The sequence below is a fragment of the Hylaeus volcanicus genome, chromosome 5, assembly GCF_026283585.1.
Source record: "Hylaeus volcanicus isolate JK05 chromosome 5, UHH_iyHylVolc1.0_haploid, whole genome shotgun sequence".
Taxonomy (NCBI): domain Eukaryota; kingdom Metazoa; phylum Arthropoda; class Insecta; order Hymenoptera; family Colletidae; genus Hylaeus; species Hylaeus volcanicus.
Window position 1 is genome coordinate 13,184,765 of NC_071980.1, and position 14,791 is coordinate 13,199,555.

General features: G+C 31.6%; 4 protein-coding genes across 6 annotated transcripts; 2 read left to right on the forward strand and 2 right to left on the reverse strand.

Annotated features, from left to right (window-relative positions):
• Positions 1 to 754: 754 nt before the first annotated feature.
• LOC128877398 (glutamate--cysteine ligase catalytic subunit) lies at positions 755 to 5,061 on the forward strand. Its single transcript, XM_054124678.1, has 9 exons — positions 755 to 1,442; positions 2,100 to 2,209; positions 2,313 to 2,498; positions 2,584 to 2,756; positions 3,106 to 3,320; positions 3,427 to 3,795; positions 3,879 to 4,229; positions 4,302 to 4,483; positions 4,572 to 5,061. The coding sequence occupies exons 1-9, from the start codon at positions 1,293 to 1,295 to the stop codon at positions 4,738 to 4,740; spliced, it is 1,905 nt and encodes a 634-aa protein (XP_053980653.1). The 5' UTR covers positions 755 to 1,292; the 3' UTR covers positions 4,741 to 5,061.
• A 173-nt stretch (positions 5,062 to 5,234) lies between these two features.
• LOC128877402 (protein Mpv17) lies at positions 5,235 to 6,675 on the reverse strand. Its single transcript, XM_054124684.1, has 5 exons — positions 6,533 to 6,675; positions 6,205 to 6,378; positions 6,012 to 6,127; positions 5,674 to 5,895; positions 5,235 to 5,583 (listed from the first exon to the last, which is right to left on the reverse strand). The coding sequence occupies exons 2-5, from the start codon at positions 6,293 to 6,295 to the stop codon at positions 5,455 to 5,457; spliced, it is 558 nt and encodes a 185-aa protein (XP_053980659.1). The 5' UTR covers positions 6,296 to 6,378; positions 6,533 to 6,675; the 3' UTR covers positions 5,235 to 5,454.
• A 44-nt stretch (positions 6,676 to 6,719) lies between these two features.
• On the forward strand, positions 6,720 to 9,980 carry LOC128877397 (protein O-mannosyl-transferase TMTC4-like). 2 transcript variants are annotated; one of them, XM_054124676.1, is made up of 11 exons: positions 6,720 to 6,861; positions 6,947 to 7,402; positions 7,470 to 7,653; positions 7,730 to 7,909; positions 7,971 to 8,431; positions 8,501 to 8,881; positions 8,957 to 9,064; positions 9,173 to 9,314; positions 9,384 to 9,498; positions 9,570 to 9,752; positions 9,821 to 9,980. In XM_054124676.1, exons 2-11 carry the CDS (start codon positions 7,065 to 7,067, stop codon positions 9,955 to 9,957), a joined length of 2,229 nt encoding a protein of 742 aa, XP_053980651.1. In that variant the 5' UTR covers positions 6,720 to 6,861; positions 6,947 to 7,064; the 3' UTR covers positions 9,958 to 9,980. The 2 variants fall into 2 exon arrangements, with proteins under 2 accessions (XP_053980651.1, XP_053980652.1); XM_054124677.1 differs by lacking the exon at positions 6,720 to 6,861 and having other exon boundaries at positions 6,954 to 7,095; positions 7,177 to 7,402.
• Positions 8,284 to 11,900, reverse strand: LOC128877400 (snRNA-activating protein complex subunit 3). Of its 2 annotated transcripts, none has more exons than XM_054124681.1 (6): positions 11,317 to 11,900; positions 11,044 to 11,230; positions 10,689 to 10,967; positions 10,365 to 10,609; positions 9,990 to 10,281; positions 8,284 to 8,424 (listed from the first exon to the last, which is right to left on the reverse strand). In XM_054124681.1, the coding sequence occupies exons 1-5, from the start codon at positions 11,511 to 11,513 to the stop codon at positions 10,011 to 10,013; spliced, it is 1,179 nt and encodes a 392-aa protein (XP_053980656.1). In that variant the 5' UTR covers positions 11,514 to 11,900; the 3' UTR covers positions 8,284 to 8,424; positions 9,990 to 10,010. The 2 variants fall into 2 exon arrangements, with proteins under 2 accessions (XP_053980656.1, XP_053980657.1); XM_054124682.1 differs by having other exon boundaries at positions 11,044 to 11,210; positions 11,317 to 11,456.
• Between the last annotated feature and the right edge of the window lie 2,891 nt (positions 11,901 to 14,791).

The window sequence follows — 14,791 nt, forward strand, 5'->3', positions numbered from 1 at the left end:
TATTGCAACATACTTAATCCTCTGACATATGCCCCCTATCCTACCTTTCAATTCTACTGTATCATTAATCTTACATCTAGTGATAATTATAAGTATGTAAACATTGCACAAGTTCATGCAAGATAACAAATATTCAATAAGACTGACAGTCATAGTGCTGTAGCTAGTTATTGGTCCCATAAAGTAACTATAAGTGTCAAATGACGTATTTAAAAATATAGTTTTTAAAATAGAAATAATTTGTTTTAAAACAGAATAACTTACGAATCATTAAAATCATTACTTTTCAAACAATATAATGTGGTAGTAAGAAAACATGAAGTTGTAACTCTTCTTTATCTATAAAAATGATATCTTCTTGATAATTTGTTGCAAGATATTTGAAATATTTTACAGTTCTATGATTGGCAAACAACGTTGTTTTCCATTTTATTTAACTTTTCATTAGTAATCTTCAATTTATTTAATATATTAACTATTTTTATATGCAGTATATAATACTATTATAAGTATGTAAATATTGCACAAGTTCATACAAAATAACAAATATTCAATAACTCTGCAAATTATAGTTTTGTAACTAATTATTAGTTGCATAAAGTATCAAATTACACTTATTTAAAAGCATGGTTTTTAATGTTGAAATAATTTTGTTTTAAAATATGACTCACGGTAAAAGGAAATACTCGGTTACATAATATTTATCGCGTAAAAGATAACTCACGAATCATTGAAACCATTATTTTTCAAACAATGTAATGTGGTAGTAAGAGAACATGGTTAGGTTGAAATTCTAACAATAGAAAAAATTTGGGAGGAGAAGAAATTATAACTCTTTCTACTCTTCATCTAATTCTTATCGTCTTGATAGCCTATATTTTCCTGTAAGGAAACATTACGCATCATTCTTATAAAATTCTTTTAAATCCCATCTTTATCAAACTCCGGAAAATCAAACTGCCGGTTGAGGTAGGAAGTGGTGGAAGAGTTTACTTCTACACAGCAAATGGTAGGAGGTCTCCCAAGTCGATTCTTTCATTTACCCAACGATATATATCATTAAAAGTGACGGGATACTTCGACGAAGACTGTAGGTAGTATATAAAGCGTCGTTGGTACTGTATATATCTTATTTCATTGTGAAATTTCGGTGATTTTTAATACACAAGTGTGGTTGTGCCTCGGTGTACCTCGGCACAAGTCGGATTGAGCCACTTTTGCGCGAAATTTTGTTTTAAGTATCAAATTTTGAAACACACCCATATAACTGCTAACCTGTACATTTTACAAATATGGGTTTGTTGTCTGTGGGAAATCCTTTAAGCTGGGAGGAAACAAAAAACCTTGCCGATCACGTACGAAAGCATGGAATTATTCAATTTATTAACTTGTACAAGAGGCTCAGAGATCGACAGGGTGATGTGCTGAAATGGGGTGATGAGGTAATATCCATTTTTCAATTTTTCACATTCCTGAAACACTTATAAACTTATTTTGCTATGTCATGCTACAAAAAGTTAGATATCATAAATAATCGCTAAAAATATTACCTTATGTATCTGTCTTAAAGAGTATTACAAATTGCAAAATATTATTTAATATATACATATTATTAATACATAGCTAAATTTCGAAAAATTGTATTTTTACATTGAAATTATCATCTTCTAATGGATAAAGTAATATAGTTATGTCATTCTAGTACACATTTCAATAAACATGAAAAATCACCTTTTTTTCAGTTAAATTTATTTCTATTTCACATAGATGCTTATTAATTCATGTATGTATTATTTATGCGAGATTATCCTTGATTTGCTTTTATCGTCAACATTGTTGCATGGTTATTAATTGATGTAATTGATGAATGTACAGTAGTAGTTCCAGAACTATTATAAGCCATAACCTTGAGTTTTCCTGATTTCAATTACAGTTTAAATACATCTAGATGGATGAGTCAACACTTTTGCTTTTACCATGTGATTTCTAAATTTACTTATTATTTTAATGTTTTAATGTTATTTTAATGTTTAATGTTAGTTTAATTAAAACTAAATTGTTGTAGTGCCGTTAACATTTTATTCGTTGTTTTAACACAGGTGGAATATATGATTATTAAATTTGATGATGTAGCAAAAACTGCAAAGCTCAGCTTAAGGGCTCCAGAAATACTGCAAATTTTAAATGAAAAAGAAGATAATGATCCAGAGTAAATATTTTTTTCTCCTCCCTTAAACAAGAAATTAAAACTTATTTGTTAGCAAACAATAATATTATATTAAACTCATATTCTAATACACAATTCCTTACAGCAATATTAAATCATTATGGAGACCTGAATATGGAGCTTATATGATTGAAGGAACACCAGGAAAACCATATGGGGGTTTGTTAGTTCATTTTAATGTTGTTGAAGCAAATATGAAGTATCGAAGGCAAGAAGCTTCAAAATTGCTTCAACCCAATGAGGTCCTAATGTCTTTAACTAATTTTCCAAGGTATATAAAATAGTGTTCATACCAGAATATGATAGATGTATAAGTATTTAATATAGATCCAATTAACGAATATCTCATCCTATAGAACAGGAGCAATTGATTTTACAGATCCTCCTGCACAACCTACACCAAGTACTAGTGTATCGAGAAGTTTATTTTTCCCAGATGAAGCTATATTTCCAGGTCATCCACGATTCAAAACATTAACAGGCAACATAAGACAACGGCGTGGAGAAAAAGTTGCTATAAACATTCCTAGTATGTATTTAATTTACTTAATGCCTTCATATTGAAGTATTTGATATACTTCAAAAGTATCTACCCTTTCTTATCAGTAAGTAAGAGCAAGTAAAGGAAACTCCAGAAAACGTGTGGAGAATAGTTTATTTATTTAATTGACAACGGCTTTCTTCCTGTGACCTTCTTGAGGTATGCTACCAGTTTTGAAAAGGAAAACAATGTTAATTCAGATTAATTTCTTATACAAATTTGTAAAACAAATTAATTTTTTGAACAATCATGTGGTAACGAAGAACTTGTATCCCTTTCATGTTTAGTTTTCTGTAGATAAGACAATTTAAGTTTAACATACAGCATTTGTTTACAGTTTATAAAGATAAAAATGTTCCAAATCCATTTAAAGAGGATTTTGGTACCTTGATCGAAAATGAATCTAGTAGCGCAGCAAAAGAAGATCATATTTACATGGATGCTATGGGATTTGGAATGGGATGTTGCTGTTTGCAACTTACGTTTCAAGCGTGTAATATAGAGGAAGCAAGAACATTGTATGATCAATTAACACCTTTGTGTCCAATAATGGTTAGTGACGCATAACAATATTGTTATTTTCGCCTAGAAGATAAAAATGCGAAGTTAGCTTTTTTTTCGCGCATACATTACAGAACATTTGTTTAACATTCAACAGTTGGCTTTAACCGCAGCTAGTCCATTTTATCGAGGATATATAAGCGACGTTGATTGTCGATGGAATGTGATATCTTGTTCTGTCGACTGCAGAACAAAGGAAGAACGTGGTTTAAAGCCTCTGAAGGAAAACAAATTCAGAATCAGTAAATCTAGATATGATTCTATTGATTCATATCTTAGCGAACAAGGAGAAAAATACAATGATGTGCCATTAACATATGATGATGAAATATATAAACAGCTTCAGGATAATGGAATTGACAAGTTATTAGCACAACACATAGCTCATTTGTTTATCAGGGATTCTGTGTCTCTATTTTCTGAAAAAGTGTATCAAGATGATGAAAAAGATACTGATCACTTTGAAGTAATTATTGTTCCTATTAGTAACATATAACATAATATATATTGCGAGTATATTATTTTATATACATTAACGTAAAATTTTAGAACATTCAATCAACCAATTGGCAAACAATGCGGTTTAAACCACCACCACCAAACTCTTCTATAGGGTGGCGAGTTGAATTTCGCCCATGCGAAGTTCAAATTACCGATTTCGAAAATGCTGCAATAGTTTGTTTCGTTGTTCTACTTACAAGAGTTATTTTAAGTTACAAATTAAATCTATTGATACCGATTAGTAAAGTTGATAAAAATATGGCTAGAGCTCAAAAGAGGAACGCAGTTAAAGCAGAAAAATTTTGGTTTCGCCGAGATATTACATCCGATGCAAAAAATCAAGATAATGGACAAGCGGAATGTACGGAGTTTACCATTAATGAAATTATCAATGGAAAGGTATAATTTTCCTCTGGTAAATAAAATCAATTGAAAAATTAACAAAAATAAAAACATATTAACTGGTTTTAGGATGACGTCTTTCCTGGTTTAATACCACTAGTAAACTCGTACTTAGCCAGTATGGATGTAGATGCTGACACACACTGCACCGTACAAGCATATTTGAAATTGATACAAAAGAGAGCTTCAGGAGAATTATTGACAACTGCAGCATGGTTAAGGAAGGAAGTTATTTCACATCCAGAATACAAGTACGTGCTTCCTTATATGCATAGACATACAAATTAAAGGCATAAAAATATATCGTTACATAATTATTATTATATTATATTAATATAGATCCGACTCCGTAATTACGCAGCGTATCAATTATGATTTATTAAAAAAAATTCAGAAGATTGCTACAAATGAATTATTGTGTCCAGAATTACTTGGTACGTGTATATCATCTAAAACTAATGAAACTATACCTGCTGCGGTTGCAAAAGCTGAAAAAGTTCCACTATGAATTGTTGATAGCAATTACACTTACATAGATCATAGATAATTTAGATAAAATTTTTATTTATTTTACTACACTTTATATGTTGTACATATTTAGTGTGAGTAGTAAGTATTTTGGCACAAAGCTTAACGCTGGGTGTTTGTACTCGATCATTTAACAGTTTTATAAATAGTTACATTCCGTAAAATAATTTTATTTTTAACATATTCAAAATGTATCCTTTTGTAAAAAATATCAATACTTTTAATCATGAAAAAGAAATCGTAATGTGAAGCTTGTTTATATAGTTTATTTATACATAAATAATAAATTCAAGGGAACATATATTTTGTATTTTAATACCAGAAAACTATAGAGAAACAAGAAATATTATTCTATAAAAAGTAGAGTACACTTTATGATTATAATCCTGTTTGTCAATTAGTTGTAAAGGAGTGTAATTCTGTTGCTATGTAAAAAGGTAAGGGTGTGTGTGTGTGAGGGAGAGATAGAGAGAGAAAGAGATAGTTCTTTTATTCGTTATTTATAATATTACAATTGTTATTGCAAGATCATATTGTTTATGATCATTTTCATCATTTGTTTTTTAAAAGACACCAATTTTTGTATTACTCTACTGTGTAGAACTTTTAGAATATAACACTTAAGAGAATGTTTGTATTAAAAAAGTTAAACATATACCATCAATGTTTTTAAACCTGTAATTATTTCATAAACCTATTGATTTCCTAAACTTGTCCTATATGAAATGTAAGTATTCCACAACAGAGCTACTGATTGTACTGTTAAAACCTGGTATTGTAAAGGTATAAAATAAAAGTTAAATAATTGTACTGCAGGCCAAACCTGAAACAGAATTTGCACCCACAAATATTGAAAATACATATAACTGGAATAATATAGAAGGTTTATCCCATTGCACACATTATACATTACCTTATAATTATTTTTTAAAATATCAGGATACTCGTTTTTTAATTTTGTTTTAACATTTTCTGCACTATTTTCTTTAAACATACCAATTACAGATAATAAAACTAGTAAAAATGAAGGTGCAAAAAATATTTGATCATAACATACTTTTTTTAATACTACAACTCCTCCTTTAGAACCAATATATTTATCTAATATTCCATACCAGGTTCGTGTTACGGGACCCTGTCATAAGTTCAGTTTATAAAATCATTATAAAATAGACGATAATTCAACAAACAAATATGTAAGTACAATTAAATAATGGGTGTTTTAAATATCGTTATACTATAACTACTTACAGCAATAAAAAAACCTATACTTCCAAATTGGGCTGTCCTTACAAAATCTAAATCCTTAATTTTTCTTTGTTCAACTAAGTTTTGAGCAATCTGATCACCAAGTGCCATCAATGTACCTGTTCATTTAATAATACAATTAATTACAAGTATGAGTTTTTATTATACAAGTACAGAATATTTGTTATTCTATTACCAGCTTGGGTAGCTTGAACAATCAATGGATATTTTGATGTTAATCTTTGGTACATTTTTATAATATGCGACATGTTTGTTGAAAGTGCCATTATATCACTGACTCAATTATTGTATTACGACAAGCTCATTAATTATAAATTAAAATCCATATTTGTTGACTGAATACCTATATCTAACGCAAAAAGTATTTAATTTACATATTAATACGTGTGCATACAAATACGGTCCAAACGGTCGACAAAATTTGTAAAATGCGACTGATTTAAAAATTCGGAGCACGTGGACCACTTAGTATATAAAATAAATCTTGATCTACAAAATCGTACCTTGTATTGCGACACTGGTGGTTTTATGTATATTCGATATCAAAGTCGGCTTTCCAAAATAGATAAAGATTTGATTTATTCTATTTTTGTAGATATTTCCTTTCCTAATAAATTAGTGTACTATATAGTCATTGGTCCATTTTACTTCCGATTGTTTCCGATTCCTATGCGGTTAACTACAGTTAATTAATTGAAATGGCGACCTCGCGATAAATCAGTAGTTATTATAGTCGATATTTCGGTTCGGTTCATATTAAACCTGATTAAACCACAGAGATTGTATCACAAACTCCTATCGAATGACCGATCTATTCTATACCTTGTTTGTGGTAACACTAATTTCCAGAAAATGCTAGCTTTAAGGTTAATACTATTTCAGGAAGTAATTGAAATATTTGTTGTTTTGACTTATAGTTAACTGTAGAGTGCCGAATAAGAAGTTTCATCCTCTTGTTTATCCTTTAAGTGGACTGCACAAACATGTAAATGTTCAATGTAAATATTTGACAAGTGAATATTGAGGAAAACAAATATGTTACCGAAAACGGATGTTAGCTTACCGGGTAGATTATTATACCTCTGTTATAACGAAGTTCAAATTATAAACAGAATTAATACTTTGATTAATAATTTCGTACTTTCAGACGTTCCACTACCATTTTCTTTACTTATAATCACATTATTGTCTTTGTGCTTTGCTAATAGCTACAATGGTGACTTTGTGTTTGATGATTCTGAAGCCATTATAAATAATGAAGATGTACAAACAAATCCTCTTAAAGATTTATTTAAAAATGATTTTTGGGGCACTAAATTAACTTACAAGCAAAGTCATAGATCATACCGACCACTTACAATTCTTACCTTCAGGTAAAAATATGTTTATAAGAAATATTATATTTGAACATCAATTACTGAGAAATATTAACGTTTTTAGATTACAATTCTGGCTTCGTGAAACTTTTGTAGCTCAAGATTATCATATAGTAAATATTATTTTACATACACTTGTATGTATATTACTGTTGCCTGTATTTAACATAATTTTGGGCTCAAAAGAGAAAAACATTGCAGTTTATGCTACTATATTATTTGCTGTTCACCCAGTACACACAGAAGCTGTAAGAGTTATTGTTTAAATTAATTTTTTTTTTCTAAAATACAAACATAATTTTGAGTAATACTTTTAATATTTAGGTTTCAGGTATTGTAGGTAGAGCAGAATTGTTGTGTGCTCTATTTATGTGGTTGTCTATTTTGCTATACAATTATTCAATCTATGGAACAAGATTACTATGTAGATGGTGCAGTATGTGTGGTTGCATCATATCTATAGGAATTTCAATGTTATGCAAGGAGACTGGAATTACAGCAATTGTAAGAAACATGACAAATTTATTGTATGTTAATATATACCAATAATTATAATTTATTTCAGGGTATTTGCAGTATATATGATCTTGTAGTGGTAAACAAGGTGCTGCCTTCTGATGTGATCACGTTTCTGACTATACAATTCTCTTACACAAAAATAAAGAATATTATTATGCAGAAACGAAAATTATTGATCAGGCTTTTTATACTTTTTCTATCTGGTTTAATACTCGTAATTTCAAGATTCAGTGTTATGGGATTTAAACCTCCTACTTTTCAGCCTGTTGATAATCCAGCATCATTTTTAGATAATATATTTTTGCGAATGATGAATTATAGTTATATTTACTGTTTAAATGCATGGCTTCTGATATGTCCACAATGGTTATGCTTCGACTGGTCTATGGGTTGTGTACCTTTAATTACTACATATGATATAAGAATACTTTATGTTCTTATTTTTTGGCTGATTATTGGCCTACTGTTCACTTATGCATTCAACCCACATGAAGATAAATCTGTAAGGTAATTATATCATCATAAATTTATTTAACTGTAAAGCTACTGTAAGAAATGTTTTTTTTTTATTTACAGATATACAATTATGGGACTGGCGATACTAGTCATTCCATTTCTCCCAGCTAGTAATATCTTTTTTAATGTTGGATTTGTGTTAGCAGAGAGAACCTTATACATTCCTTCTGCTGGTTATTGTCTCTTATTCGTTATAGGATTACATAAACTTTGTAATCGTATTTCTATGCAATATGCATTATTAGCATACACAATTTTAATTTCATTATTTTTCACGAGATCGTGGATGAGAAGTGATCAATGGAAAACTGAAACATCGCTTTTCAGATCAGCGTTACTTGTTTGTCCGTTAAACGCGAAAGTTCATTATAATATTGCTAAAAATGCTGCTGATGCTGGAAATTCGACCTTGGCACAGTACGCATACGAAGAAGCTTTAAGGTACAACAATGTACGCGAAATATATTTCTAAGTAAAACAACAGGGATTAATGTAAATTCAATATCTTTTTAACAGATTAAATCCTAAGTACGCTCAAGCTATGAACAACCTTGGCAACTTGCTCAAGGATCAAGAAAAATATTTAGAAGCAGAAAGTTTATTTAAACGGGCTATAGAGCTGCAGTAAGTCTGATTATAATAGACTATTTGAGATGCAAGCAGATGAAAAAGTTTATGTAGTCGTGCCTAAAATTTTTGAATTAGAAACAGTCACTAAGTTGTGAGTTTTAGGGAAGACTTTGCCACAGCATGGATGAATTTAGGTATTGTCCTATCGGCACTAAAGAAGTACAAAGAATCTGAAAAGAGTTACTTAACGGCTCTTTCTCATAGAACCAAATACCCTGATTGCTTATACAATTTGGGCGTATTGGTTAGTAAAATGGACATTGATTCAATGAAATAAAATCATTTGTTCTAAAACAAGGAATTCTGATTACAGTATTTGGAACAAAGAAATTACGATAAAGCTTTAAAAGCTTGGGAAGCGGCTACTAGACAGAGAAGAACTCACAGAAGAGCATGGACGAACATGATATTACTTCTTGATGATTTAGGTATCTAAATAAAATTAATTACACGTTTATACGTATAAACTATAATACAGTAAATATATGCATTGTTTTAGGTATGCGTGAAGATGCACTTAAAACAGCGACTCAAGCTTTACAGTTCCTACCAGATAATGCCTCTATTCACTTTAATATTGCAAATATATTAGGCAAAGCTGGAAATTTTGTAGCAGCGGAAATGCACTTCAAAATTGCAATATCGAAAAATCCAACAGATTCTATGTTTTTTACAAACTTGGGTAAATTTGGAAATTTTATATACGAATATTAAATGTATGTATTTAACTTTAATATCAATAAAATTTAGGCGTACTTTACCATCGATGGAATAAATTGAATGAAGCCGAATATATGTACAAGAAAGCATTGGAAATTAAACCAGAACTTCATAGTGCAAGGGATAATTTAAAGAAATTGTATTCTCTGAAGTCATCAATAAAATAATTTAATTTTTAGAATAATAGAATTATACTTACTATAAAAATGAAAACGTTTCATTATAGATTTATTATTTTCTTTACGAGTTCTGTATTACGCGGATAGGGGTATGCCTTGAAATTTCCAACTTTTTTGTCATCGATATAATTAAAAGACTTGAAACACGAGTCACAGAAGTAACAAGGATTGTGTGGTATTCTCTCATGCTCCAATGTGATCCACTGTGCACTGTACACTGTACATATCATACAAAACTTAGAACCAGTAGGTCTTATTCGTACTATTTGCGGATATGCGGCTAAAGCTAAGTCGTCGTTACGATTGATCAACCTGAATAAGAAAACTCAATTAAGTCTAAGTATACATAGATTTATCATAATCATTTAAGATTCATGTGTAATTTACTGAATTACCTTGAATCACTGAATACGATCAAGTGCTCACAACCACCTTGGTGTTTATACACCCATGGATAACCAAACCTTAAGAATAAAGAATCTAATCGACAATATTCCATTGAAGCAGTTTTAAAAGGTCCTAATTTTGGTCGTCTTTTAGCCCAATCTAGAATCACCTTACTGTAATCAACGTTTGTTGGACATCTAGTATCATTATAAAATGTGTCTTCGATGAAAAAAAATCCTGATTTGTAGATATCCTATAAAGTAATACAAACATTTCAAAATATAGATATAATATAAATTATAAAGTATACAAACTATACATGAAAAAATTACCTTTGCCATTGGACCTATAGCATTGTCCAAATTTGTACTACACTCTTTAGAAATTGTATGATCAGCAATGCAAGGTATTTTATCTCTCAAATCAGCTAGTGTTTGAGAACCTAGAATAGCTGTGATATTGTTTAATTTAAGTAAAGTACCACACTCTGTCTTTAGTGTACTTCTTGCACGTTGAATGAAAGGATAATAAATCCTAACATAGATTATAATATCTCGCCCAGGAATTGCAAACTTGCCATTTGCTTCTAATTCTGTTTTCTTGTCATGATTCTAAACAAAAATAGAATAACTATATATCAACAATAATTTCTTTCTTAAATGATCAATATATCAAGTAGACATTTACTATGATTAATTCACTTTTATACTTGTAACAGAGTACTTTGGTTCCTAGTTGTAGTCTTCTTCTTAAATTCTGAATGGTCTGTAGATCCACATCTTCTGGTTCTTTAGGATCAAACGTCTCCTGTTTTCTCATCTTTCTATGATTAATTATTTTTGGCATTTCTCCTTCTACAGTTAAATTGTCAACACTGACGACAATGCATATATTTTGCAATTTTATAAAAGAAAATACACCACTGTTGCAACTTGGCATGAAAATAGTAAGGAAAACTACCTGCAATAATTTGCTAGCATGGATATTTCTTCTTCGCCGAGGTGGATGCCCATAAGTCCTAACAAATCTCTGTCATCTCTTTTCATAGGTATAAAACTTTCTGTGTTAGCTATCATGTTCAGATATTCGTCAAAATATTCTTTTATGTGAACCTTTGGTGACGCGTTGTTATTGTATAACCTATATACGTCATCCATCGATAATATATTTGATTAATACCGTAATTCGTAAACTGTTGGTAAAAATTTACGAAACCAATTTTCTAGGCACACAGAGATCGATTGAATCGTGAAATATTATATGCTAAACGCTGTCTCTTTCCCAGTTTTTGACAAGTTTCTACACTGTACGTTATTCTTCGTCCAGCAAGAAAACAGTAAACAAAGCCACGTGACATGTAATTTGAACAGAAGCTCAATGATACAATTGATTCGATGTTTCGTTGCTGTTTTGCGTTTTCTATTCGTTTGACGATTTTAACGGCAAAATGCCGAAATTTGTAACAAAATAATTTCTATCAGTTCTTGGCGCTGGATGACGCTACCAAATCCTATTTGATTTATTTTAAACAGAATTACATGTGGAAAATGATGTCACATCTGGAGATGAAATAATGAATCTATCGCATTAGAGTTTTTAAATTGAATTTACGTCTAATTTCTTATAGAAGGTATTAGTGGCGCCATCTAGCCACTATGAATAGAAACTATTATACGACAAACTTGAGCATTTTACTGATAGATGGCGCAGCATATTCTGTTCCTTGAAGAAACGCGCGTAAATTTGAATACATCTTTATCCTATAAATATGTATTCACAGGTGTAAACTTCATTATCTTAAATTAGTTAAAAACTGAAATAAATGTACTCGCCACGTAAATATTTGAAAGACACATGTAACAGGACTATTTGTCATTAATAAAAAAAGAATTAAAAACGAAATCTTCTAAACACTGCGTAGGCCACGCAGATCTGTAGCACTCTTTTCTACAATATTTACTCAATTATTTAACAAGCATCGTTACTAGATGAGACTTTGTTACGTATTCTTTACATTCTTTCACATGTTACATTCTCATTACTCTATTTACTCTTATCGTTTTATTTTCTAACACCCTCACTAGTAGTCTTGTAAGGCTCAATGGTCTCTGTCCAACACGATTTTTTTTCCGCGATAGCCACTAGGTGATTCTTATAGGGTTCCTCGTCCTAAATACGAATCTGAAAGTGAAATTGCTCCATCACCCTTAGTTTTCGAGAAATACGAGATTTTGTAAAAACGGTCGATTTTTAGAGAAAACGTAGTACTACTTGAAAACCACGAACGCTAGAAAGTTCTATTTAATCTTAAAAGATAGAGGAGTGTTTTCCGAATATGAAGACATATTCCTTTAGAATTATCTGCTCCTTTGAATGCCTGTAATGAACACCGAAGTTCAAAAAGGTGATGATGCGTGAATTGTTCGCGAAATACTTTTGTATTTTAATGAAAAGTTATTCACCTAGGTCGAATTTACACTACGTTATCGGATTCTCCAAACATTTCTGAAGAGAAAACCATTCGCGGCAAATGTTGGAACGGTTTCTAATCCATACGGTTTGACAAAATGTCAACTCGGTACGCATGAACGGTGTTTTGCCGCTGCACAGTCATTGCTCGGTATGTTTCGGTCAGTCAGGGCCGTCGCTACGGGATTCGCCTAATCGGTGCCACGCGCTATCGGTTTTTGTATTACATTTACATGTTCCAGATAAGGAATTCTTCATTTTTAATATTTCATTTATACTGCAACTCAACAAAACGAAGACAATTGGCCACTGTTTAAATTTTAATCATTATTTTCCCGTTTTTTTGTCTTCAATTATTCGACTTTTGCTAATTTGGTATTGAGCAAACTTTATTTAAATCTAAATTGAATTATTTAACAATTAATTCAATCTATAATTGTATATTTTGTTGTTAATTTTTAATGAAAATTGCTACCTAACAAATTTCTCTTTAGAGCAGAGTTTACCCCTGAACACTAACTTAAATAAAAAAAAAGATTAAAGTATCGAAAAGTAGAAACATTAAGCTTTAAAGTGGTGTTCTATTCGTCAATGTGGGGTGAACTTTAACAAAGTTACGAAAATTTGATGGTTATTATTCAAGCGCGTGGCGACGATTGTGCAGAACGCATGACGACAGCCCTGATTTACCGATATAAAGCGAGCGAAGCCTTCGAACGCCGGCAAACAGAATTCGTGCGTTCTAAATTAATATTTTCAGGATCTGTACGATCTAGAAAACGTTCCAACATTTGCCGCGGGTGGTTTTCTCTTCAGAAATGTTTACAGAAACCTATAATGCATAGTAAATTCGACCTAGACGAATAACTTTTCATTAAAATACAAAAGTATTTCGTGAAAAGTACTCGCGTCGGCAACTTTTTGAACTTCGGTGTTCATTTACAGGCATTCAAAAGAGCAGATAATTCTAAAGGAATATGTCTTCATATTTAGAAAACACTCCTCTCTCTTTTAAGACTAAATAGAACTTTCTAGGGTTCGTAGTCTTCAAGTAGTACTACGTTTTCTCTCATAATCGACCGTATTCACAAAATCTCAAATTTCTCGAAAACTAAGGGTGATGGAGCAATTTCACTTTCAGATTTGTATTTAGGACGAGGAACCCTATAAGAATCACCTAGTGGATATCGCGGAATTGAAAAAAAGTTTAAATTTGTTGGACAGTGTAATGGCTCGGGTACCTCGGGTTCGCCAAACCCGTACTGTAGCTCGAAATAAAAACATAGCTACAGCTCCTGAGGGTTACCGAATCCTCTACTAAAGTTTCAGTACGCTGGCGTATTCTGGCGACTTGCGGTACAAGTCCACTAAAAATAAGACAAAAATAAATTTATGAACCACCAATAACAATCGGTATCAGTTTTGGTCGTTCCATTAGAGAAAAGAGAAACATTGTTAGTTCGTGGTAACCCTCACCGGAATAATATATTCATACTTTTGATAATATTATCTTTTGACTTGAATAAATATCACTGATAAATCAATAAATATTCCGTGTTCAGAATTCATTATGTATTATACTCGTAAAAATGTAGCCTGGTGCGGTCGCACGTAAATAAAGTAGAGCATAGTAGGACGCTGAAAGGGTCCTCGCGCATACAGCGAGGGAGGTAGAATAAGACAATAAACGTAAGGCACGAGCGCACAATGAAGAGGCGTAAACTACGCTGGCTCACGGTGCAGTGCTCGAGCCAATGGTCCGTGCGAATGTAGCTCCGCCTCTTAAGCGTGGCTAGTTTTCCCCCCTAGTATCCATCGTGATTGTTGGCTGCGCTTGGTCGAGCTTGCGCACCAGTGTGCGGCTCGCGCACACTTGCAGCAAAACTGCAGTTATGCACCGAGTGCAACGAGTGCGCAGGGATGTGTGCGACACGTGAATGTGAGCGGCACCGATTGGTCGCTCGAC